General features: G+C 37.8%; 1 protein-coding gene across 2 annotated transcripts in view; it reads right to left on the bottom strand.

Annotated features, from left to right (window-relative positions):
* Positions 1-1,906: 1,906 nt before the first annotated feature.
* The window catches only part of STK32B (serine/threonine kinase 32B), a 161,682-nt gene continuing 137,330 nt past the window's right edge, over positions 1,907-26,258 (bottom strand). For both annotated transcript variants that reach the window (XM_069856333.1, XM_069856334.1), the window contains 3 exons: positions 24,049-24,180; positions 23,207-23,271; positions 1,907-3,167 (listed from right to left, as the gene is read on the bottom strand). In XM_069856333.1, the coding sequence (XP_069712434.1) occupies positions 3,029-3,167; positions 23,207-23,271; positions 24,049-24,180 (336 nt within the window). In that variant the 3' untranslated portion in view covers positions 1,907-3,028. The remainder of the gene's footprint in view (positions 3,168-23,206; positions 23,272-24,048; positions 24,181-26,258) is intronic.

Here is a 26,258-nt window from a genome sequence, read left to right as displayed (position 1 = left end):
ATACTGTACTTCTTTTCTTCTCTTTTCTTCTCTTTTCTTTTCTTCTTCTTTCTGCATCATTATCAGGGCCTCTCATGACAAGCCAGTTACTTACAGCTACGTTAGGCAAAAGGAAAGATGAACTAAGAGTACAGGTGGTCTCTGAGGTGGTAGATGCTTTATCCCTGGAAACATTAAAGGTCAGGTTGGATGGGGCTCTGAGCAGCCTGATCTAGTCGAAGATGTCCCTACTCATTGCAGGGGGTTTGGACTAGATGACCTTAAAGGTTCCTTCCAATCCAAACTGTTCCATGATTCTATGATTTTATGATACTATATTGGGTGTCCACAGTGTAGCTGAGGGCATTTCTGACCAGTGTAATAAATTGAAAAACTTAATTACATGCAGCATAAGGTTCAACTTGGAGTCACTGAAAGTGTCATGAACTGTGGATAATGTGGATTGGTGCCATGATTTCTTATTTTTTTTCAGCCTGTAGAGTCGTTTGAGAAACTATCATGTGGTAACAAGCATGAAATTACAATGTCTGAGTGAGCTTGCATTTATGACAATACTATGTGCAAACATATTGAATTACACACCATCTATCAAATAACTGGGACTCTCTCTAAAACAGCATAATAAAGTATTGGCAAGGACACCCAACAGCCAGCCAGATCAGACTGCAAATGCTTGGTAGAATCCTGCTGCTTATTAAATTCTCTCTTCAGGAAACTCTCCCTGTTTTTAATACAGTAGCTGATGAACTTCTTATACTCTAAATGCTATGGATCTTTAATTCTATAAAATTTTCATTTTATAAACCCAGGCTTCTTGGTGGCTGCGTGAGCAACAGCAGGCAATGCAGCCTGACAGAAGGGGTTCTGTGAAACAGAGAGGTCAGGAACACAAATCACACAAGGCACATCGGGGGTTTAATTTCCGATTTGCTCTCATCTGTTCCTGTGGTCTACAGGCCCAAGGCTGGGCAAATGGCATTCACAGCCTTCCAGTACCTAAATGAGGGCTACATGAAAGCTGGAGAGGGACTTTTTACAAGCGCACATAGTGATAGGACAAAGGTAATGTCTTTAAACTGAAAGAGGGTTGGTTTAAATTAGGTATAAGGAGGCAATTCTGCACTACGAGAGTGGTGAAGCACTGGCACAGGTTGCCCAGAGTGAAGTTGTGGATGTTCCATCCCTGGAGGTGTTCAAGGCCAGACTGGGTGGGGCCTTGAGAAACCTGATCTGGTGGAAGGTGTCCCCGCCCATGGCAGGAGTGTTGGAACTGGATGATCTTTAAGGTTCCTTCCAATCGAAAGCATTCTATGAGTCTATGATAAGTGCTGTCTTGGAGCACATCATCTGGGTTTGTATCATCAAAAAGAAAATCTGGTTTGGGTGCTATAGTATTAACCAAAATGCAATAGGGCTTTAAGGTTGAGAAATTAACTTCAAAAATGCCTTCCCATCCTGAACTGAGATGCCAGTAAAGTTGCATCCCATATGGTGGATGTTGAACAAGATCACCCACAATAACTCTTCTTGCTGAAAACAACTTTAATCATAGAAAAAGAACAATGGTTCCATTGCCTTTTTTCCCCAGTTTTACGTGGAAACTCTTAATAAATTACTAGCCCTCGGTCCAAAATCTCCATAGCTCTAATCTATATTACCTCGTGTATCATGGATCTCACAAGCATTGACTTATGAGTGCTCTGTTGTTGATAGGAACACTGTATCATTTCACAGAGCAATAAAAATCCATATTTTATGAAAAATCTGTGACAAAAATTACATATAATATGAAACCAAATTTTAAAAGAGTTTCAATTACAGAGAATTTTGTTTTGTAAAAGATGGAATGGAAAAAATGCAGTAAAAAAAAGGTTAGTACAAATAAAGTGGTTTTTACATCCAAAAGCCTTATTTATTTATTTTAAAAAGTTGAAATAAAACTTGCTTACGGATGGAAATCCTTAAAAATAAAAGCACAATAAGACAGAACAAGCACACATTTATTATCAAAATGTGGACATACAAGTTGTAAAATACCATAAATGTTTGGAACTGTGGCTGCTACTTAAGCCAGAAAAAAAAAAAGAAAAAAAAAAAAGGCTTTCATATCAGCAATACTTTGGATAACATATGTTTCTTTCTATTCAAGATGATTCTCATCCAGAATAGATCCATGAAAACAGAGAAACCTGTAATGTTTTCACGTTTTATAACACTTAACTATGGATTTGAGAAAATGCTTTAATTTTTTTCTCCTTACTAAGCTGCTTTTCAACTCTGGCTCAGTCAGCCTATTGTTACAAACAAAAAGTTTCTTTCCTTATCATAGTTATCACATACTACTAATGTGTCTGCTCCTGCATCCACTAAAGCCACTAGAAAGACTTTGACTTGGCCAGGGTCACATCTTTTACAACAAAGCAGAATGCACGTCTTTAAAGAACAATGTGAATACATTCATGCTACAATTTTTCCAATGGGCTTCATGTATTTAAATGAAATTATTCAGTGTTTGGCCTATTTGACAGTACATTCAAGTATTTACATAATATACATCTGTCTTAAACTCAAGAGCAGGTGCTCCGAAATGGTTGTGTCCAGCAATTTCACAAAATTCTGAAATGCACCATTTTAATTAACAGAGACATAAACATAAAACCTTCAAGATAAAGCTGGCCCAAATATAACTTTGTCTCTTGAAAGTAGCCAGAAATGTGGCAATCTTAGAGAGGCTGCCTAATGAATTGTTTCAAGTTTTCTTCCAGGATTTTGAAAAGGAAAGTCACACTTACTTATAAAACTGTATTTTGTTGCTGATGATTGTTTATCCAGTGGCAGAGTCGGAAGAAAAGCAGGGTTGTATGTGTAGAGTCCCAGCTGGTGTACTCCGTGAGTTTGTCCTTGGCTGGGGATCCTGCTTTTCAAGGAGTCAGATATCCTGGGATCCAAGGTGTAAAGATGAATGTATGCGCAGAGATGACCTTTCCTCACCCTGCCAGGGTGGAAGTGTGTGCGGGGCAGCGGCTAACTAGCTACTGCAGCCTCTTGTGCAGCCATGTCCCAGTAAATTGTTGTTACGTCCATCCTGGAGTTTCTCATGCGTCTGAAGAGATGTTTTGCTGTCCATGCTGGAAGTCTGTCCACTTTGATCCTGCTGTCTTCTTAATCTGCCAAAGGTTACAAACACTGATATAGCTATCATATGCAGATAACTGCATCAGAATCACAGCTGTTGCCTGTATGTGGATAGCTACATACACCTGCGTATAAAACAGATTCCTGCAGCATTCAACCTCTATTAATTATTTAAGCTTCCATTTCTTCCAAACACTAATCATTATTTCCTCCTAAATATATGCAGTTGAGCCTCAGTCAAATACTGCTCCCATTAAAGGATATCATAATTAGCAAACGGAGGAGAGTACTTTCTCTGGCTTTAGCACCTTTCCTTAGACTGTTAACTTAACAAATCCTCCTCCAAGTAACTCAAGGCTGATAAGAGTTGGTGACTAAACACACTGTGGTAGTAAGTAGCTGTGCCCCTGTACTCTCCTACAAAAGTATCAGTAATGTTCATCAGTGCAAGAGAAAAAAAAAACATGAAAAAAAAATGAAAGTATAGTCGGTATTTGCTTGTTATTACTTTATAAATTGTCAATGCCTCCTCAGCGGTTTCAAGTAACAATAAAATCCCACATTGTTTAAAGACTGCAAAGTCATCTTCTTTTTCTAGAGGACAGAAACAGCCCTAGCGGCACCTGTAGTCACCTCCAATTGTTTTACCATCAAGCTTCTCATCATTTCTGTCCAATACTGGTATCAACCTTGATTTTAATGTGAGTCACTTGATATTCAGTGTTTTCGTCCAAGCACAGACACAATGTAAATACTTTCAGGAAAGGTGTAAAGATTTGTGGGGAAGCTATGAGGTAGAGACCAATTTTTTGAAAAAAAACATGAACAGCTGCTGTTTTGGAGGAATTTTTCTCTGATTTTTCCTCAAAATGACAAACAGCTGTTGATGTATTATGGAAAAAGGCACCTAGAGTTGGCAGCTCTTTGTTACAGAGATTATAAGTGGTATGTATGATATTTCAAAAAAAACTTCGCTAGTAATATTGAACGTGTAGAAAATAGTCAATAATCGAAAAGCATGCAAAAATGAAATGTAAGGGATCAGTTTAAAATGGTAAAACACTTCCAGGTAGCAAGAAAACCATAGAGACACTATACTGAAGACTCAGAAGAGAATGTGAAAGGACATGAAATAGCTGTCACAGATAAGTAGAGGAATATTGAAAGTAAAAATAATGAGACCACTTTGAAAATAGATTAAATTTAGAAAAGCACAAGCACTGGCACCTTAAATAAAAAGCTTTCAGACTGAAAAAAACTATTAGAGATTGCTAAAAGCGTTTATCCCAATAGTAATTTTTTCAAGTACATCAGAAACAGGAAGGCTACCAATGTGCCTATAGGTCAATGGGAGACTGAGGTATTACAGGAAAGCACAAGAAATACGAGTCCCCAGCTGAAAAGCTGATGAATTATCTTCACCAACACTGATGACATATAGTGTTAGGGACATTCATGTCTTTATGAGAAATTTGTCTCCTGTTAAACAGCTTTAGAACCAGTCATTCAAACAAATGTTGACAAATCATCAAGACAGTGAATTTGCACCAAAGGGCTCTGAGAAAAATGAAGTATATAATTTCTGCCCAGCCGAATGGAGTATGCAACTTACTTTTGAAACTCCTTTGGTACCAAGGAATGGAAAACAGTAAATGTGATGATGTCTTTTTTTAATGTGTTTCAAAAGAGATCCAGGCAATCACCAAGAGAGTAATTGAATGGGGCAGTCTTGAACCATCATATAGTCTTATCTAGTGGCCTTTATACAACTAAGGTATTTGTAGGCATCAAGAGTTGCAGTGCTTGGAAACCCACATTGCAAACAGTGGTCTGCAAACCTGTGTGAACTGGAGCAAGCAAGACAAATTTTAGCTCTATGGAGATCTGAAGAATCATTCTGTTGGTTTAAGACACACAAGACATTACTCCCTAAGTTTGTTTAATATTAACTTCTTCCACAAAATGCGGAAAAAGAACTCATTTTCTGTACTGCTAAAATTAATAACAAAATACAAAGTCTCTCAGTAAATGCATAAAGCAGGAAAACACCATTTTCTTTTTTCTTCAAACCACTCAAACCAGCACAAAGGCAACATGTAAAGAGGATAGTAGGACAGGAAAGGAGAGAAATAAACCCCATGCTTAATTCAAAAGATATCATTGACCAGTCTCACACTTCTCACTCTCAGCAAAGGTGGTTTCTATTGTTGATTTACATTTATTTTCTTTTATCTTGTCGCTACTCTGCAGGTCTGTTATTGAATCATAATTAGATTATGAGGGTTTGAAAGTGCTAAAAGAATACATTGCTTTACCAGTGCTTCATTGTATTCCTTTATCAGACATTTTCTCTTTGCATATCTAGATTCACTAGTCATATTAATTAATATAAACAATAGGTTATTAACCTGATGATGTAGTAAAAATTCAACTGTTACTTAAATACTTAATAATTTATCAATCACTTTATTCAGTAATTAAAATTAGATTAAAGACTTCACCATAAGGGGCTATGATAGGCATGCTAACACCTATTTATCAGTATGTCCTGGGGACTGAGGAACTGAACTAGGAGGTGCTGATTCTCTTTCTTCCCCTGCCACCCTTTGGGCAAATTATAGCCCTTTCCTCTGCTTCCACTTCTGTCTTGACTAGTGGAGACAATGTTGGGGGTGAAGCTGAGGGGAAATTATGTTTGTCTAGAAATCTCACATGATTTGGATCTAGTCATACATCTCAGCAGGATAAATTGTGACTAATAAATTCAACAAAAAGAACATTGAAGCAATGCCTGGACTGATGACGACCTTGTGTTCTTATCAAACCCATGCCTGCAGGAGATTTTTCTGGATAAAATGTTGACAGTACATATATAGGTTCTTACTTGCAGCTCTCTATTAGGCAAAGGATGCAATGAGCATAAGTGTGCCAATGTGGGGCTTTGCTTGCAGCTGCACATCGGATGTTGAGGCTGCTGAGAATGATGGAAGCTGAAAGCTTTGTGCCTCTAAGTACTGCTCTGTGCATCACAGGCCTGAACAAAACAGGTAATTAGAGTCTGCTGTCTGTGATGATTAAGAAAAGAAGGTGGCATATATAATCAAGCAAAATGTAATTACACTGCATAGATAATTATGCATCTATGCATTATTGAATGTATGAAGTATAAGTAAAGAGAGCAGACTGGCGAAAAGCTAGCATGGAAAATATAATACTGAAGCAAAAAGGGACTGCTACAAATATTGTAGACCAGAGTCAAAACCACAAACATCTAACGAAACCCAGCAGCAGGGGACCACCAGGGAAGAGCTTACAGTTCAGCTTTGTTCACTACATGAATATTAAAAGTTAGTCTTCAGGCTGCTGAGTAGGATATGTTCAATGAAAAAGGATGAAAAGTTACAGTTTCGATATCATTGTCAACATTTCAGATTTGCCAAGAGACTAACCACTGCCATTTCAGCAAAAATAAAATAAGGCACTTGGTCCAAACTGCAGATATGCTCAGGTCAAGACCTAAACAAATCTCACCACAGCAGCTGTGTGTGTGTCTTTTCAGTTAAAATGTTGGACGGATGCAGAAGTGAAATTTATCTCTTGTTCGTGCATTTGTGATTCCTTGGTACCAGAGCTGGAGCACTTTTTGATCAGATATTCTCAGCTTTTCAAAACCATGGGTGTCTTGACACGGTTCTTGTAAACAAAGCAAAACAAATGCAGGCTGGGCCATTCTGTTTAAAAATGGCACTAGTGCAATAAATCATTTGTAGGCAACTGCCTTTCAGTGAATCAGTTATTGCGCCTTTAAGTTGATGCAGCTACAGACTCTGATAATTTGATAAAGGCCCAGGGAGAATGAATGGCTTGATACAGACTTAGCTGTGGATCTGAACCAGGTAGCTGTTCCTTTGCTGAATGCTATTGAAAGACTGAGGATTAATGGTAAAATGGCCAGCTATGGATGAAAAAATGGAACAAGTCCTTCTACTGGATAGTCATGGGAAAAAACTGCAGGGAGAAGAGGTTGAAAACGAATTTGAACAGTGTCTATTACATTTATTCCATGACAATTCTGTACAAATACATAAGTAGCCTCAGAGGCAGTTATGCTGCAAATTAAGAGTGGTTCTCCTGAACCAACAGAGAGAGAAGCTGAGTTTGCCTTCCCTTCATGACTGATCCCTGCAATATTGATAATGCATAACACTGAGCATTGAACAACCTCCTCTCCAGCAGTGAGATAGAAAGAAGCTGTACTGATCACTACAGGAATGCATCAAGAAAAGAAACTGAACCTTCAGCCAAGTGTTTGGCTTCATCAGTATTTTCAGTAAAGAGAAAGAATCTACATGAGTAATGGAAAAGTTTTTAAAATTCTTATTATCTCGATGCTTAGATATTATACTAAAGTTCCTGCAGTATTGATTTCCAGTGCTGGATCTTGAATCAGATATTCATGAGTGGAAGGGCATTCAAAGGACAGGGGAAAATTGTTGGTACAAAATAACCTACAGCAATATAGACCAGTGGCATCTGGTTTACAAAATCTAGCTCTCTGAGCCGTGAAAAGTAGATAAATCTGTGGAACATTTGTTTCAGTTATTCTTCACATGGGAGGAGGTCTGAAGACAGAACAGACCTGGCATGTCTATACTAGCATTTCAGATTCATGAATACTGGGGGACAGCTTGCTAAATAGTTTGAAACCCACCTCAGTTCTATGACTTAGGAACTACACATAAGTAATGCTGATGTCTTGTCCAGATGGCCTTGCCAGGAGGCTAATTCTGAACATGTCCGGTTCAAGAGAAAAAAATAAATAATCTATCATGGAGATCATTGTATTCAAAAAGGAAATGTTTCAGCTACATGTCTCTGCATGTCACTGTGGTTTGTCTGCTGGAGCACTGATACAGAAGTTACAAGGGGGATTTCAAAAAAACAACAAAGACCTTTTTAGTATACTTTAGAATATCTCAATAGAATAGCAATCTAACAATGAAATTTTGTAAAGGAGTTAGTAGCAGCCAGAAAGTGGCAGATATAGACATGGTTTTGTTATGCCCTGGTCATAGAAAATACAAATCTGGAAGTTATGCCATGTAACTAAAATTTCTGTGTGTGCTGAAAATGTAAAAATTCCAGCCAAACTTAAATGAATTTTTACACAGTGTTGTAGTGCTGCAAATGTGGGCTCCCTGAAGCATGAGGAGCCCTTTGGTAACAGTATCTCACAGGGATACTTGCAGAGCTGGGAATACCCAGCATGTCTAGCCAAGATAGTGACTAGTTGTAGGCAACCAACACTGGAATGAGACATCTTAGTGCTAAGAGCAGGCAAGGTGTCAGTTTGGTGTCCACTGCTATGGCGCACTATTTGTTTCTTTATTTTAGTTTTTATTCAGTGTGGTAATGATGCATCAGAATTTGTATACAAACACAACAAAGAGTAAGTGCTTGGATGAATGAATCAGATGTGGTCAACAGGACTGCTTCCTCAAGGTGCAGATGCTTTAGCCCTTCCAACCCCACTACCCACTGCCTCTCCCTCAACACAACTAATCTCTCTTGATGATAACTAAGCATTGTTTAACCAAATTGTGCAGAACTGGTTTTCTAAAGAAATGGAGATTGTTACTGGCTGGTTGTACACTTCATCAGATCTGATTCCCTTCTCGGTTATGCACAAAACAAAGATGAAACTCAATCTAAACAACTGTTTGTTGCACTCCAGAATTTCTCAAATTATATCTCCACCTGACAAATTTATTTCCAGTCAAAAGGCGTAAAAAGAAAGACTTAATTGGATTTTGAAGTCTAACTCTGGCAATAAGACTTGCTTATTTCCTCCTTGTGGAACAAATACAGAGTATATCCCAGTGTTCCTCACATTTCAAAGCGGTTTTATACAGAGAAACTTGTTCTGAGAAAGAACAGAAAGATTTGGATGGTGAAAACTCTAAAGAACTCACATTGTCACCTTGAAGTCCAGCATCACACCTTTGTATTGGTAACCCAGAGTATGGTAGAAAGTGTAAACAGAAACCTGTTAGCTAGCTTGAACTTTACATACCTGTATAACCATCATGAGAAAACATATGTTTCGGTTTACCTCTCTGAGCTGAATAATGAATGTTCAGTGGCAAGTAGGTGGTAGACAGGTGAAAGCTAACAGTGTTGGTAACAGCAGCTCATTATCTAGATCACCTCACCCAACATCCCTCAAAAGACTCAGATCCATTGGTTTCACACAGAGTAAAAATGCTCATGGCACTCACAATCTCTCATGCTTTAGCCAGAAAAAGTCACTTCCTTAAGTTCATGCAAAGATTTATCTTTTGTAAAAACCCCTATTAAAGTTTTATAGAAGCTCATATACATCAATAAAAGTGCACATATTATGAAATCAGGGCAATATTGTGGCAGTAGGTCCTGCAGCGTGTGCACATCTTTTAAAAAATAATGGGTTATATGCATGTGAATCTTATACTTGACTTTGAAAACTTCCCCCATTATTTTTCTGCCATTATTTAATCACCAGCTGCAAGCAATGATTGTAGGAATATTGATAACTGAGCATGATTTCCAGGACAATAAGCAGCTTGGCTTGTCATCTGTCTGCCACTGTGAAGAATAAGAATTGAGTTTGATACATGAACACTTAATAACTTTCTGCCTGCATTTATAAAGGTTTCTCTTATAAATTGGTTCTTGCTGTGTTCTATTTTTGCAAAAATTGAAGAAGCTGGCAGCATTTTACAATTGTAAATGAGTGTTACTCTCTCTTTTATATTTTCATTATTCTGCTTACTAGTTCTTGTCTGCCAGGTTTTCATTCAACTACAATTTCTGAGTGGAAAGGTAAAACACAGAAGAAGAGAGAAGTGAAGAAAATATTCTGATTGGGTTGTTTTTAATTGAATAAGAGTATTTGGGAAGAGTATTCTTACTTTTCAAAACAAAATAGCCACCAAATACATCGGAAAGCAGTGGAAAATTCCTGTACTTGCTTTCTTTTTAAAAAAGATAACAAAAATAAGTTAAAAAGTTGATCACAAGTTCAGGAAATGTGCTTATTTTACACTTATGTCCATAAAGAACACTAACTTTTGCTCAGTGTAAACTTTAAAAAAACATGCTAATGAAAAAGAAGAACAAATACAACACTCCTAGGTTGTCCACAGGCTGTTGGAGTAAGCTGCAGATCCCCTCTTGCCCTTTCACTCTCAGGTTTGCTTCCAGAGGAAAGCAAGGTGCAGGCTGAGGAGCTGGGTTATGATTAGGACACATGAACAGAGGTAGCCTCTGATCAGATTCTGCATAATTCCTCCATTTGAAAAGAAGTGCTCTAGTTTCATAGAAACATATGAGAACTAACAGATACAATAATTCTGCATAAGTTTCCTGGTAACCTGAACATCCGCGAATCTATTCACCCACTTCCCATTCCCCAGCAACACCCAGCAGAGCTCTCATCATATGTAGCAAACAGAGTGTCACACGGGAATGTAATGTCTGTATTTTAGGTCTTGGTTACATTTGCAACAGAAAGTAGAATAGTGCGGGGATTGATTCCTGGAAGCTAAGTGGCATAGCTTGCATCATTACGGCTTAGAGCTCTGATATTCGAACCAGAATTGTATTCCACCTGCCTGTTAGGCAGGTTTTGTCTATGCTAACCTCTGAAATGTGAAGGGAATTGCTTTAGGAGTTAGATTGACCTGGGAAAAATTATGTGCGGGACCATGATAACAACTGAGCAGTATGGAGGATTGCCTATATTCTGCCTTTAAAAAACAGTCAGAAAACAACAATGAAGGTTTAAAATAATTATAAGAAAATAAAATATATGAATAAATAATAATAAAACATAGAATAAGGAAAAAAGTAGAAATGGATGAATGAGAGTTAACACTCAAAAAATTAGGAAGGATTCAAAAGAATGCCAACTGTGGTGATCCAAGTAATTAAACTAACTAATTATACAGCACATTAAAAATATCTCAAAAGACAGTTGCATATAGCTAATTTCCTTTTTATTAAAAACCCTTTTTACATCTAGCTAAGGTGCAGTAACCATGGCAGAGTTATATAGTTGGCTTTTCTTCTCTTTAGGTTGTGCACAGAGTGATCTCAGTAGTGTTGTCATGAAAACAGAAATCAGTAAAAAAGAGTATGGATTTGCTAAGCATTTTCAAGTAAACAAGACAGGCCCAATCTTGGTCTGCACCAGAGGAGGTTTGGGGCAGAGCAGGGCAGACTTTAGGACTGAATGGAGCAGGCACAACACTCATCACTTTATAACACATCAGGGTTGAGTCACACAAGAAAATTAGATTCCGTAATCTCAGATCTAATTTCCCCCTGCTCTACAGTTTGTGCAGAGAACCAACATGTAGGGAGCAGTTTTAAATGAAACACAATGCTGCTTTGTGTTTGTGTAATAGCAGGTACTATTTTGAGAGACCTGGGTCCAAGCAGTCATTTCAGCATATCCCTAGAAAGAGTTGATGTCATGAGTCTTTAGCTCTTCCTTGGTAATATTCACGCTCACACTTTGCTTGTTCTTGGCCTCCTGCCCACAGTTGCCCCCACAAGTGGTGTTTGATGCCCTACGAGATGCCTCTGTTTACCTGACACTCAGAGAGGGCAGGCAGATGCAACACTAGACCACAGATGACCTGTGACTGTTGGACTGGTGCTTAGGCATTTTATTATCTTAGATTTATTATCTTAGATTAAACCTTAGATTTGCAGAAATGGAATGAGACCACAACAGGATTTTATGCCAGCTAACTATGAGAGTGGAAAGATTAGTTCAAGTTCTCTCTACAGTATAGACAGAGGCATTAACATAGAATAATCAGCTCCAGTCTTAAGTTATCTACTGTATGTGTCACAGATCAGCTTTGAGAGATCCACATCTCTCCTCACTGGCTACTAAATAAGTTTAAACTAAGTAGTTTTCAAATTAGTTAGTTGAAAGGTCTTTTTGCATCTCTAGAAAAACAGAGATACCTTCCCTCTCAGAAGGACAGATTCAAGACCCTTCCTGTCTACCACCTGCATAAGATCAACACGCGATGCATTGCCCAGCTGAGCCAATTTGTTTCTGGATTAGAGCTAATTTACACCCACACTGTTCAGGCGAGCAGAAATTGAATAGTCCCATCAGCCTGGAACACAGCACAGTCCAATAATCCCTGCCAAGATCTGGGTAATGAAGTCACCAAGGAGCACAGGGGTGCAATTGCCTGTTCATCCATGCAGGTATGCCTATAGCATATTTATACTCCGAGTCTGCCAGCAATGGCGTTTCTGCATGAGTTGGTCTATGTCTTGAAAAATACTTTGTTATTTAATTCCCTTTTAATTCAGATACCCTTGAAAATCTTGTATACGCTCTTCAGGGTAGGAGTCGTTCTGTGTGTTACCAATATTTAACTCAGGCTGTCTTTGACCCCAAACATGTACTCTGGTACTGACTGCTTCAATAGGAACACTCACAGTCTCAGGTCTGTTTTCCTAATATGCTGTGACGTATGTATTTTGATATCTCAGTAGATTACCATGTAATCATTTAAATAACTCTGTTTGAACTCCATTTAAATTTAAATGACTGAAGCACAAACTAAAAGTTATGCTTCATTACAGCTGAATGTGAAAAGTAAAATTTTGGAGGAAGTGTCTCCATGTATCCCAGATGTCTTCTTTTACCATTGACACTAATGGCATTTACTCACCCACTTTCCAAAAAATCCTTGGGGAAATATGCTTACACCATGGGTAATTGATTCAGGTTGATGGTTCCTGCTGAGTAATTACACTCACTAAATGCCTGTGATATAATTTTCTCTCAACCAGCAATTCATAATCAAACATAATAGGTTCAGGTGCACATACAGCATGAGTGACATGTGAAATACTAGTATGTAGAAGGGCAAATTATACTGAATGCTATTGCATGTCGACCTACAATATCTTAAGATCTCAAATTTACCCAGGGAATTGTTAAAGTAATTTAAGAGTGAAGACATGAAGTAAATAAATGAAAACAGCAAATAATGTGCAGCCATTTAAGAAAATGAAACAAAACCAACCAGTTAACACTAATATCAAAGCCATGTTCAGATTAAAAAAGTAGGTGTCTTATAAGTTGGTTATTGTCTGTCCAAGACCAGGAGCATCCTCAACAATATATGTCTTATTCAGCTACACTGTAAAAAATGAACCATTTTTTCTAGTTTAGATAGTTGTGTAGATCCACACTTAGAAACAACAGCAAAGCAGCTGGACGACTGGGCTGAGACCAATGGCATGAGGTTTAACAAGGCCAAATGCCGGGTCCTGCACTTGAGGCACAACAACCCCATACAGTGCTACAGACTAGGAGAAGTCTGGCTGGAAAGCTGCCTGGAGGAGAGGGATCTGGGGGTGCTGGTTGACAGCGACTGAACATGAGCCAGCAGTGTGCCCAGAAGGCCAGTGGCATCTTGGCTTGGATCAGAAACAGCGTGACCAGCAGGTCCAGGGAGGTTATTCTCCCTCTGTACTCGGCACTGGTGAGACCACTCCTTGAAGCCTGTGTTCGGTTCTGGGCCCCTCACCACAAGAAGGATGTTGAGGCTCTGGAGAGAGTCCAGAGAAGAGCAACAAAGCTGGCAAAGGGGCTAGAGAACAAGTCTTATGAGGAGCAGCTGAGAGAGCTGGGGTTGTTTAGTCTGGAGAAGAGGAGGCTGAGGGGAGACCTCATTGCTCTCTACAACTACCTGAAAGGAGGTTGTAGAGAGGAGGGTGCTGGCCTCTTCTTCCAAGTGACAGGGGACAGGACAAGAGGGAATAGCCTCAGGCTCTGTCAGGGGAGGTTCAGGCTTGACATCAGGAAAAAAATTTTCACAGAAAGGGTCATTGGGCACTGGAACAGGCTGCCCAGGGAGGTGGTTGAGTCACCTTCCCTGGAGGTGTTTAAAAGATGGGTGGATGAGGTGCAGAGGGGCATGGTTTAGTGATTGATAAGAATGGTTGGACTCGATGATCCTGTGGGTCTTTTCCAATCTAGTGATTCTGTGATCTCTTTGTAACGCTGTTAGCAGATAGACAGATCACAGGTGTTGCAGTGAAATATTCTATTACTTTGTTCTTCTGGTGAAAGTTTCAAGGCAAAGTGATCCTTTGGGTCAAGTGCAAATGAAATACAGGAGGAGAAGGACAATTCTTTGTCTGCTTCTAGAGGTAGACCTACTGTACTAGAAGCATATTTTCAATGGCTACCATCTCCACCAAGAACCTGGACACCAGGGCAGGATGATTTTATAGAGGAGTTGGAGTGAGGAGGCTTGTCTACCGACAGATCACAACAAGAAGCATAATTTTGCTAACAGGCTGAGAACTTAAAGATAAATGATAACTTGGCTCATGTGAAATGCCTGCTGCCTTTGCAGTGATGGTGATACACATCTGCAACTCTGTGGCAGTGAACTGGTGTGACAGATTGTCACAACAAAGCAGGACTGGACAAAAGGGCAGACAGCCATCATGAAATGTAGCCATTCAATCCCATCTCATTTCTTTTTGCTTTTAATGCCTTTCCCCTGGTGTTGAGAAGAGGATCTTGGTTCAGAGATGAGTGAGAAAAATGTTAGCTGTGACAACCTATTTGCATAGTAGCACTGATTTCCTTAATGTGGCATCTCTAATTGAAACTGCAGATCCATGGGAGCTTTACAGACAATAACTTAAGAATTAAGGTGTGTGGAAAGCCAGTCTAGTTCCGTCTTGTTATTGGGACCTGATAATAAACATTATCAGACTGGAATAAGAACCTGGGAGTAGGCAGGATCAGCTGTACCCTCCTTCTGTTCTCACAGCAACAGGTTTCCAGAAACCAGCGATTTTCCAGGGAGAAACCACAGCCTGACTGACACCTCTGCTGGCTCATCTCTCTCCACCTATTCCTCACAAGATTTGTCTTCCAAAGTCCAGAACTTAGATTCACAAGAAGTTTACTTAAACTTACAGCTCTTTTATTCCCTGAAGGATGGACCCTTTGCCAAAGGAGACCTAGCTGGTAGTTCACTTGTGATCACACAGCATAATTTTCAGTCTATAGTTAATCACCAAACCTCTCTACACAATACATGGGGAAGGTGGGTACCTAACACAGGAATCCATGGAGACCACTGTGTTGAGCATAAAGCCATCTAGGCTAGTCATTAAGTTGGACTAACAACAGGAGTGTGCATTGTGCCCCAGGTGGGACACAGGGAAATTATCTGCAGCCGGGTTTCACAATCCTGAGGTCTTCCCAGGGGCTGGGAACCTCACATTCCCTGAAACACTGCAAAGGACAATCTAAATCTCAACTAAATCTCCTACTGTCTTAAATCTGCTTTAATTTCCATATTTCCAAAAATACATATAATATATATATATGTACTTGCATATCTATATACACACCTTTATGAAGATTTTACTGTGCAAATCTTGTGCTGTTATAAAGATGGAGACCTTATAAGCAGTGAGAAAGCATGAAGGCACATACCCAGCCATTCCATCACAGATTCCCACCTCTTAGAGTGGCCTATTTCAGACACTAGTGTACACAGCCAAAGAACAAGCCAAATGGAGACAAAATCATCTGTGACATTTCCAGACTTCTGAAATGAACAAGTGCATTGGGAGCATCATGTCTTATGGACTTTGATGGATATTTCTTTATTAATTTCTCTAATCCTTTTCTGAATCTTTTGTACGTGTAGCTTGCATAGCAGCATTTGGCCACATGCTGTATTGCACAGAAAGGCATGGTTTGTTTTCTTTTAAACCTACAGCCTGATGACTTTGTGACCTTGAGTTACCAGAAAGAGTGAATAATCATTGCTTAGTCATCTTCTCAATAAATTTCATAACATATTATTATCTAGCCTGTTTCTATCTTTTTAGATATCTTTTCTCTGATCTTAAACTAGTTCAAATCTATGAAATAGTTCAACATGAGCCATGCCACACCTCTGGTCAATCCTGGCTTTTTTTATTTTTACCATTCTAAGTCCTCTGCTTGTCTTTTGACATCAGGAAGCAGAACTGTACACAGAATGGAAGATGCAGGTGTATATATATAAAAATACATCTATATGCACACAATGATAACCTGATCTTCATTTCTCCATAGCTTTCTTGCAGTTTTGAACATATTAAGATCTGTTAGTTGTTCACTAAGTATTATGCTATCAAAAGTCTTTTCAAAATCTCTCTCCATCACTGAAGCTAATTTAAAGTCCATTGTCCTAAAGGTAAAGTTTAGATTATTTTCTTCCTAATGTATTTTTATTTTTCAATACTGAATATCAGCTGCCATTTTGTAATGTATGTGCAACTCAGAACCATGATTATCATGATCTACTGCAGCTCTTTGCAGTCAGATTTAGTTTTGAATACTCTGGAGTCAGAAGTGGACTTCATCACCTCACCATTCACCTCTCTTCCAAGTAATTTATCAATATATTCAACCGACGCACTAAGTGTCATATTACCTGACAATAACTGTGTTACATCATTAGTGTCTTGTTTCTGCATTGCTTCAGCAACCGGCCTGAAAATGCATTAGTGAAATAGGATGAGGAGTTCAGTCTCCATCACTCTTTCTTGATTTATGGAGACTCCTAACAAGTGAGAATTTATGCTGGTTTAGAACATGAAGAGAGATGAAGTGAAATTATGAAGGCAATCCCCTGCGGTCACTGAACAGTCATGACCTGTTACGCACCCTTCATTTATCATAGATATGATTTGTTCCATGTAACCTGTTAAAAAAACATTTCTTATTTGGTACTCACATACAGTTTTGGTTCCTCTCCAAGGTCTGAGATGTGCAAATGAAGGTTTTGCTTTTCTCTGCCTATGAATTGACTTTTGATTAGTTTTTATGTGGTGTATATGAATTTAGTTTTCTGTAAATGGAAACAAATTGCTACTCTGCAGTGCTGAGGATCTTTATCAGTTATCCTGATCCTTCCTTCTGTGACTGTGTTTCAGCACAGAGTGTGCTCTGATACATGTATTTCCACACAAACTTTCATTCTGAAAGTCAGATGTCCATTTGGTGAAGTATAGCCACTGCTACAATATGTTTATTTGCTTGTGAAAACTTTCACCATTTCTCCTCTATGCCTTTGAAAATGAGGTTCCAGATACTCTTTGAACCAAAATGCCATCAAATTGCGACAGCGGAGGTTTGGATTAGATATTAGGAGAAATTCTTCACTGAAGGTTTTATCAGGCACTGGAACAGGCTGCCCAAGGAAGTGGTTGAGTCACCATCCCTGGAGGTATATAAAACACAGGTAGATGAGGTGCTCGGGTATGGTTCAGTAGTAGACAGGTACGGCTGGACTTGACACAGAGGTCTTTTCCAATCAAACAATTCTATGATTCCATGATTCTATGATTCATTAGCATTTTTTTTTCTTTTTCCCACCATGAAACTGTGGCTTTTGCATGACCACTCTTTTCTCAAAAAAAAAAAAAAAAAAAAAAAAAGAAAAGTAACTGACTTGGACCTGCTATGCTCAGATCTTTAGGCAGCTTGACTCATTAAGAGGACAGTAACATTTGGCCTGGTAATTCTAAGCCAGTAATAATAAGCATGAGTCAAAGACAGAAGTGAAAAGGCTTGTGTGATCAAGCAGCTGCTGGTGCCCAAAACCGAGCTAGGTTCAATTATGTTCAGAAAGGCATCTTTCTAATTAGGTGAGATTGCAGAAGCAATCTCCAAAACAGACATATCCATTAGGAAAGGGACAAGAGAGAGTCGAGTGAAGAGCAGTGCAACCACATGAAACGTTCAGAAAAAGATTAATTTAAACTGAATTAAGGTCAGAAGAAGTGGCAAGAAAAGAAAAGTTGTTCTGTAGCCTCATCCAAAAATCATTCAGTTATTACGGGCATTATGATAGTATAATATCTCCAGAGACACTAAGTGACATAAAATACCTATTAAGAAAGATACATTCAATAAAGTATACTGCAAATAATTATGAATATTCAATTCCAATCAAACAGTAATGAAAGAGAGCACTCAGGGACTCTCAATTTGAATCTGAAAAGACAATTGAAAAGAAAGAAAGGGAACTACAAATAAAGTGGTAATAAATTTGACCTTATAAAAAATACAGAGAATATTAAATAAGCTTTCCACCTGCAATATGGACAAAATCAAGCTACGTGATTTTAAGCATCTTTATATAGTTAAAATATACTCCCTAAACTTTTGCTGTTTATTCCAGGGATAGAAAGTTGTCTGTTCACCTAGGGCAGTTCAGTACCTTTTAGGAAAGAACTGGGTATGGCCAAGCAGTAGGAATTGCAGTAGGAAAAGAATGGGTGATGTGCAGCATCCATCTGACTACTTCAATTAGTGGTAGAATTTTTTAGTGTGGTTGTGTTGAACAAATGCTGGGAAGAGAAAGGAGGTGCACCCGTATCTTACAAAAGGGGGAAGCGTGTTTTAGATGAGTGGGGACTAGACAGCTAAATATCACAGTAATGTTATTGCAGGATATTAGTACTAAGGAAAAAAAACCCTACCACTTCAAAATCATTACTAAGTTTTCCAAAGTTTCCACTAGAATTGTCAATAATACAGATATTTTGTTCATTCCTTCATCCCATTTATTAAACCAGCTCTGCAGAATTCAACCCATGTTCACATAATATGAAATACATTTTCTGCTCAGAATAATGTGGCTATATGATTTTATTTTCATTAGCAGGCTGTTAAGTTTGATGACAAGTTGGTGAAGCATCCAACTGAAAGATTATTCTGCCTAGGGAGAAGATATTTCCTGTGTTTTCTCTTATGTTCTTTGTTTGCTCGCCTCTTTAATCTTAAAGACATCTTTCAGAGAAATGAAGAGGCTCAGGAACCATAAAGAGAGAGAAATGTGATTTCACTGCTATTGAAATTTGAAATTTATTTCTTCATTTTGGGGCATTTCAGGTTTTGGACATTCATAAACACTTGTACATGTACATGAAGATTCCTTTAGTGATAATGGCACAAAAATAGCAGAATAATCTGTACTGAGATTTTTAATAAAGCTGTGAACAAACAGTGTGATTTCATCTTTACAATAATTCTTCCCCCCTACAAAGAAATTGAAAATCCAGCCCACAAATTCTAAATAAGATCAGCTTCTCTATTTATGGCAAGTCTATAGGAAGACATATTCAGATACTGCAGAACATATGTTGCTGCATTTCTATATATAATAAAGCATCTATCTATAGAAATAGGAATAGAAATAGAGCTAAAACCAGAAAAAAAAATCATTTGTCAAAAAAAGGAGCAAAGCAAGTCCCTGAAATCAACTTCAGATCATATTCTCCAGCTAAGACACAGTAAATAGACCATTTTTAGATCACAGTTTATTTAGTTTATGTGTTCAAAACTAAGTAAGAGATTTTACTGATGCTCTTAAGAACAGAAAAGATTTCCTGTACCACAATCAAACTTGGAATGTAAAACTATTTTCCTATTTTACTTTGGATCAGGACAGCGTGTACCCCTCTCTTAAAGGAACTGCATGATAATATCAATATGGTCAGATGACATACACCCATGTCATGTCAAAAGACAACCATATATTTTAATTTGTAGCTCACATTCACTGAAATATCATTGTAAATGAGAATAAAGTCTTCCACCTAGTGACACTACAGCCACTCTGGTATCTGAAGCACTAGCAAAAATCAAATCAAAATAAAATCTACTTACAGGGTAAGCGATTTCATTCCAAAAGCTTCATGTTTCCTGCACAAATGGAGATGAATGTATAAAGCTACCTCTTCAGAACAGCTCAGCCATTTGGCATGGAGAAGAAAGTGTTTTCAACCCATGAATGTTGCACATCCCTAAAGCTGCTCCTGGTCAGCTGTTCTGTTATCTGGAATTGTATATGAGTGTCCCAAGAGGAAACTCCATTCAGTGTGGAGGGTGAACATACCCCGCTTCAGTTTTCCTTTTATTAGAAGAGATGGCATATCATAAGAACAACTGTTGGCTTGGATCATGGAAAGACCTTGCAATATTCAGCATCCATGCTGTAGACATGAAAGCTGTTTTGCCTTCAGGTTTCCCAGATTTCCCAGACCCTTTTATAGGATTAACAGTACTGAGAACATGCCTAGTTAAACTGAAACACAGAACTAAATCTGGAGTTCTGTAACTGCCATTTTTAGTACACAGGATATTAATCTCGCATTAATCTCACAGATGTTAGAAAAATGGAAAACAGTTTTGTTTCATTTTCTGCAAATGTGTGTGTCTGATAGAATTCTTTTCTGGTGTTTTATACAGAGAAACTGGCAATAGTTCATGTTCCCTTTATTCCCCCTTCTCTCTCCAGTGAATTCTGAATAGTTTCAACAGAAGGCACTGTGACTAGCAGCACTTAAGCAAGGATATACAAATCTAATGGTTGTTACCCACTGCTGATAATCATTGACTACATACTTCTTGTCCAGAAAGCCCTGTGCCATTGAATCCAACACATAAAGAATAGCTAATATTGCTGCTTGAAGTCTTCCTTTCCTGATTCATACTTAAACAAAACACATTTGCTCTATTGTTTTGTAGTGTATGTTTTTGCTTTCTGACCGTATACAATAAACTATTTTTTTTAATTCTTGAAATCTTTCATCCTATCTCGTAACTGTTCAGACTAGAGGTATCAACTACACTGTTAAACCATATTCCAACCAAATGAAATACAATCAAGGACAATGTAAGATTTACTGAGAAGGTATGTTTTCTGAATGCTGCTGGTAAAGCTATCTGGGGAAACACCAGCCTTTTTAACTGAACCTACTTGATTGAAACCTTAGCTCAGCTATAATGGACTCTGTCTTCCTCACACACTTACCTTGTTTAAAAACTTCCTATAAATTGCAATTTCTAATTACTTAAGTGTGGAAAGCCACAGAAATGTGAAAATATGCACATTCTGTATTTGCCCACACTAACTTACATCATTCATTCTCTGGAGGTTTTTTTTAATTCTTTTCAGCCTAGTAATCCTTTTCTCTATTGCCCTCCCTGCATCCTTAACTGCAGTCTAAGAACCTCCTGAGCCTCTTGGGAAAAAAAGGTAAATATGGCATATTTCAAGATCTGCAGTACCTGTTGCAGTATGAGGCTCTGAGCAACTGGGTCTAGTGGAAATAGCAGGGACATTGGAACTCGATGATCTTTAAGGCGCCTTCCAACCTAAACCATTCTACGATTATATATATATAATGAAAAAGAAACATGGTCTTGTATCAGCAAGATATTAAGTAAAACCAGATTCTACTTTTTTTTAGAATATATTTTGCAAGTATTGGATTTCAATATGTTATAGAACTGGAATGGTTAACATTGCACTTTTTGACTACACATTACTATGACTTGCTGTTGCTCAATTAGAAACATCTGTACTTTTACCCAGAATCCTTTTAGTTTGGGGATTCTCATCTCTTTCCCTTGAAAGATGGGTTAAATTTTTCAGTTCACACTTTCTTAGGATTTATGCAGTGTTCTGTGCCACTGAAGTAAACTGTGCAGATGGCTTACATCACAATAAAATGTAGCATTTGGGGACATAGGTTGAAGGGACTGGGGGCACAGGCAGTGTTCTCATCTGTCATTCCAACTACAGGGAATTACGAGGGAAGGAATAGGAAGAGCTAAGAAATAAATACCTGGCTCCAAACCTGGTGTGAGGAGCATAACTTTGAGTTCTTTAATCATGGGTTGTCCTACAGAGTACTAGACTTGCTGTCCAAGGATGGGGTACACTTATCCCCAAGGGGGAAACAGATGATTACCCAGAAGCTACCAGGGTTCATTATTAGAGCTTTAAACTAGATGTGAAGGTGGATTGTGACAAAACCATGCTTGATAGAAAAAAGCCTGGGAATGGCGTGCGCTGGTGAGGACTTCTGGACTGCCACCTCAGAGGAAGTAGAGAATAGCACAATTTAAAAAAACTTCCTATGCATTGGTCAAAAAGACTTAAGAATAATCAGTAAAACAATGTGAAAAGAAGTTGTTCAGTCCTAGTGAACACACAATGAGATTTTTAAAGTATTTTAACAAAATCTGGTATTTTATTTTATCTTTCAAAAACTGCTGTATATTGGGTTTCCTTGATATATGATTCTAGAGCAGGTGAGAGTCATAACTGGAAATGCACTGGTTGTAAGAACAACTTCTTGAAAATACATTAGACTGATTTATCAATGTAATCTTTTTCTCAGCTTGATATTACAATCTTAATAATTCTGCTTTTTTGGGGTTAATAAATCTTCTACAAAGTTCAGTCTTTCCCTAGTTCACCAATAAGAGAACTGATTCAGAGCGGTCAGTCTCAGACACATGGTGTGAATTTTGGAGTATGCAGGGACAGGAGCTGGACTCGTTGATCCTTGTGGGTCTCTTCAAACACAGTAAACTATGTGAAATACAGTGTATTAATTGGACCAGGAGGATTATTGACGTCCTTGGGATTCTATCTTGCTTTTCTATGGATTCTGGCTGACAGTCTTTGAAGTGTTGGTTTCATGTCTGACAATAGTTTTCCTATTTAACTCTGCTGAAAAAACTAACGTTAAAATAAATTGCTTTATGGTGGTGAAGTATGAATAGAGTTTCCAAGTCAGAACACTGAGGTTCATATCACTAAAATGTCATGAGTTGCCACTTCTCTTGGTTTTGTTCAAGCTGTTAAAAAATAGGCCTTTGTATTGCACTCCATTTCTTAATTGCTAACAGTTTCTCTGGAGAGTGTTGGTGACATTTGCCTTATCTCACTAGCACACTTTCACCACAAGCACTTTGGCTTGCTTTCAGAGATAGAAGAACTGAAAAACTATCACACCAGAGACTGTAAGAGGAAGAAATCAATGGAAATGCAGCCTTTTAGCCCCTGCTGCTGTGATCATTAATCACTTTTCCTTACTCTGGGAGGAAAAAAAATAGTTCTCAAATTAATTTCAGTAGTGATGCTAAATGGGCATTAAGAAATGCACTTACTTCTCTCTGTTGAATATGATGAATTCTTTCCTAACGGTTTCCAAGCACTGCTGCAGGTGTACGTTCTTTAAGAAACAGCATGAATACGTTGATTAAAAAGATGGAAAATCATACACAGAAATCACAAGAACAGAAATGATACTGAACAAAAGGCTCATGAATGAATACTTCCAGAAGGTGTTTTGAAGGCTCTTCAAAAGTGGGCCATGATAGCAAAATCAATTTTTCTTTCTTTTGGAAGAAGGCCCCCACAAAGAATTCCTGAGAATTTTATGTCTGATAACTCTAAGAAGAAAAGCTTTCATAAGTATTCAAAATTGTTAGGAGTAGCAATAGAGTTTATAAAACTCCACTGAAATGAAAATTCAGATCTGGAAATGGTTATTTCTTAATCTTCTTAGAAGTTTAGACTGTTTATACAATGAATCTTCCTATTTGGGACACATTAGTTAAGACTGCAAGAGACAGTTTTAAAACATTTATAAATAACAACCTTTTCACTGCATGCTTTTCATTTTTGTCACTAGCAGTGGATAAATACTTGTTATAACTATCTGTCCATGTGTAGGAAGTGTATTTGCCAAATGACAACACTTTTCATACTTCAAATGAGCATCTGTGAGAATCTTAAAAATGATTGCAACTTAAACATGCTGTAACAATTTGACTGAAATAAATTTTTGCTTTTCATCTTGCTTTGGAGATGGTTTATACTATATGTGAAATGACAGACATAGAGGTTGGATCTATTTTCAAACATGTTAAAACTGAACTTAACTGGGCTTGTCTATTAAAGAGTGTAACTGAAATGCCACTGACTGCAGTCATAGCCCCCAACTTACCAGTGGGGAGGTATCCTTAGCTCCATCTTTGGATTTGTTTTTGGCAAGTCGCTTTTTCTTTTTATGGAGAGGTTTGGACTCCAAAATCATTTCTTCAAGTTCAAATGTAGGATCACAGTTCAGTCGTCCTTTCTGGTAAAAAGGATTTAAAGTTATTCTTTGGAGAATCGTTGTGTTTTTTTTCAGTTTGCCTGGCAAGTGTTAATAGCATTAAAAATGGTCTAGCTTCCTAATCACAGCTGTAAAATGAAAACTGTCTTTTTAGGCCTGGAATGATGCTTGAAGTTTAAGTAAAGGAGGTAAGACAAAAATCATATTATAAAGAGTGAAATCCTCTTCCTTGTTACATACAGATGTAGTTCTACAGTGACTACAGTTATGTCACCCCAATGAGAGAGATTTGTCTGGCCCAAGGTCTTCATCAGTTAGTGCTGTAGAACATAATTCATAACTGTAATAGTGCAGGAGGGATGGGGAGTACCTTTAAACCTTACTTTTTAAAATCTGATTTTCTAAAGAGTTCCAGACATAGCTCCTGTCCATGATAACACAGGAAGGAGCAGGCCTTTTTTGTTTAGCAGCATTTATATTAAAAACAAAATGTTCTATTATGTTTTTTCTTACCTGTTATTTACATTACTGAGGTATTCTGGATTGTCCATTTTTATATTAGCTTATGCTGCTTGAACTGACTCTTAAGATTCTTTGTTGTATTAAGAAGTCCTTTTTTAAGTAGGATGATTGGAAACACCATTTCCATATGGTCGTTTCCTTCCTTGATTCTTTCCAGATTCTTCCTTAATTCTTTTCAGGTTCATGATTCTTTCACATCTTTTCAGCATAAAGGTTTATAGGAGCATAGTGTATGCCTTCAGGTTTTTTTAAATTCTATTCATTAGTGCAGTAAAACCATCTCATGACAATATTTGGGATGAACTTCTCCTCTCCTGTTTAGGGATAAAAATCATGGTGGCCAGAAAATCTATGGTTCAGCTGAATCCAATGTATTTTTTAAAAGTCACTACCTGACATCCTAATTATTAGATCAGCATTTTGCTACTCCCGTAATCAGAATAACATGACTTCCTTTCTTCTCCTCATTCTCTCAAAGCATTAAAAAAAAGAATTTGCAAATAGTTTGAGTTTTGTGGGGGAAGATCTTGAAAGCAGCCTGAGTGTTCAATCACGCCATTTTCGCCATCAAGGTGGGAATACTAAGATAAGTCATCAATAAATAGCAGATATTATTTAGCAACAAAAGACACCTATCAGTAAAACCCCATCAGAAATCACTCATATAACTTGTTGTGTTCTATAATGAAACATTTGATTTAGAGATTAATCCATCATTTTTACCCGTAAAAATGTCTGTATACGCCAAGCATAATATTAAGCTCTCTGATGCCTTTTCCTGCACACTATCCAGTCAGGTTTCATAAAATTTATTTGTTTTTTTATTATTTCTTAATAGACATATTTAGCTTATTTTTATTTACTTAAAATAAATAATTCTTTACATTTGATCAATATCAATTTCTATCTGTGTGTGTACAGTTTTAAGATTTGCATGGGCACTTAAAAAATACATCACTTATATTCTGAAGTTTTAAAAATGAAAGCAAATTACTTTAAAAAAACTTACTTCCTTTATCAAATATTTAACAATTAAAAAGAACACTAACAGTATATGAGTCGAAAGTGAATGTAAAGAAACTAGCTGAGCCATAAAGAAATACATGTACTAGTCAAGTACGAATGATGTTTATGCAATCAAGCTACACGGAGAGAATTTTCACAATGGGCCCTTCCTACCACAGGCCTCCCCCATGCTCTCTTGCCTGTAGAAGGCAGACAAGGTCCTGGGAGTGATGGCAAGCTATAAAACTCTGTACTTATAAAATTCTTCCTGGATTACAGTGTATGTTGGCCCCAATTCACTCTTTCATCCAAAGCTTGAAAACCAAGACATATTTTGTTATATGGTCTCAGTTAATCAGCGAAGGTTTTACTTGGGGCAACCCAGAGAAAATTTCTTGGAAAATGCCTGGCCAGACGTGGTCTCCTGTAATAGCAGTGTTTACTGTGTAAAGGTGTTGGAGGTCTGAATAATCTGTTAGGTTTTTTCTAAGAAGGAGTCAGCCCACACCTCCAATATCTCAGATGGCAGCTCTAACTCAGAGAAAAACACCGAAAAGGAGGAGCAGTCTCCA

Source organism: Phaenicophaeus curvirostris, chromosome 4, assembly GCF_032191515.1.
Source record: "Phaenicophaeus curvirostris isolate KB17595 chromosome 4, BPBGC_Pcur_1.0, whole genome shotgun sequence".
NCBI classification, from domain to species: domain Eukaryota; kingdom Metazoa; phylum Chordata; class Aves; order Cuculiformes; family Cuculidae; genus Phaenicophaeus; species Phaenicophaeus curvirostris.
The sequence above is the reverse complement of the archived record's forward strand: the minus strand, read 5'-3'. Positions and strand labels throughout refer to the sequence as shown.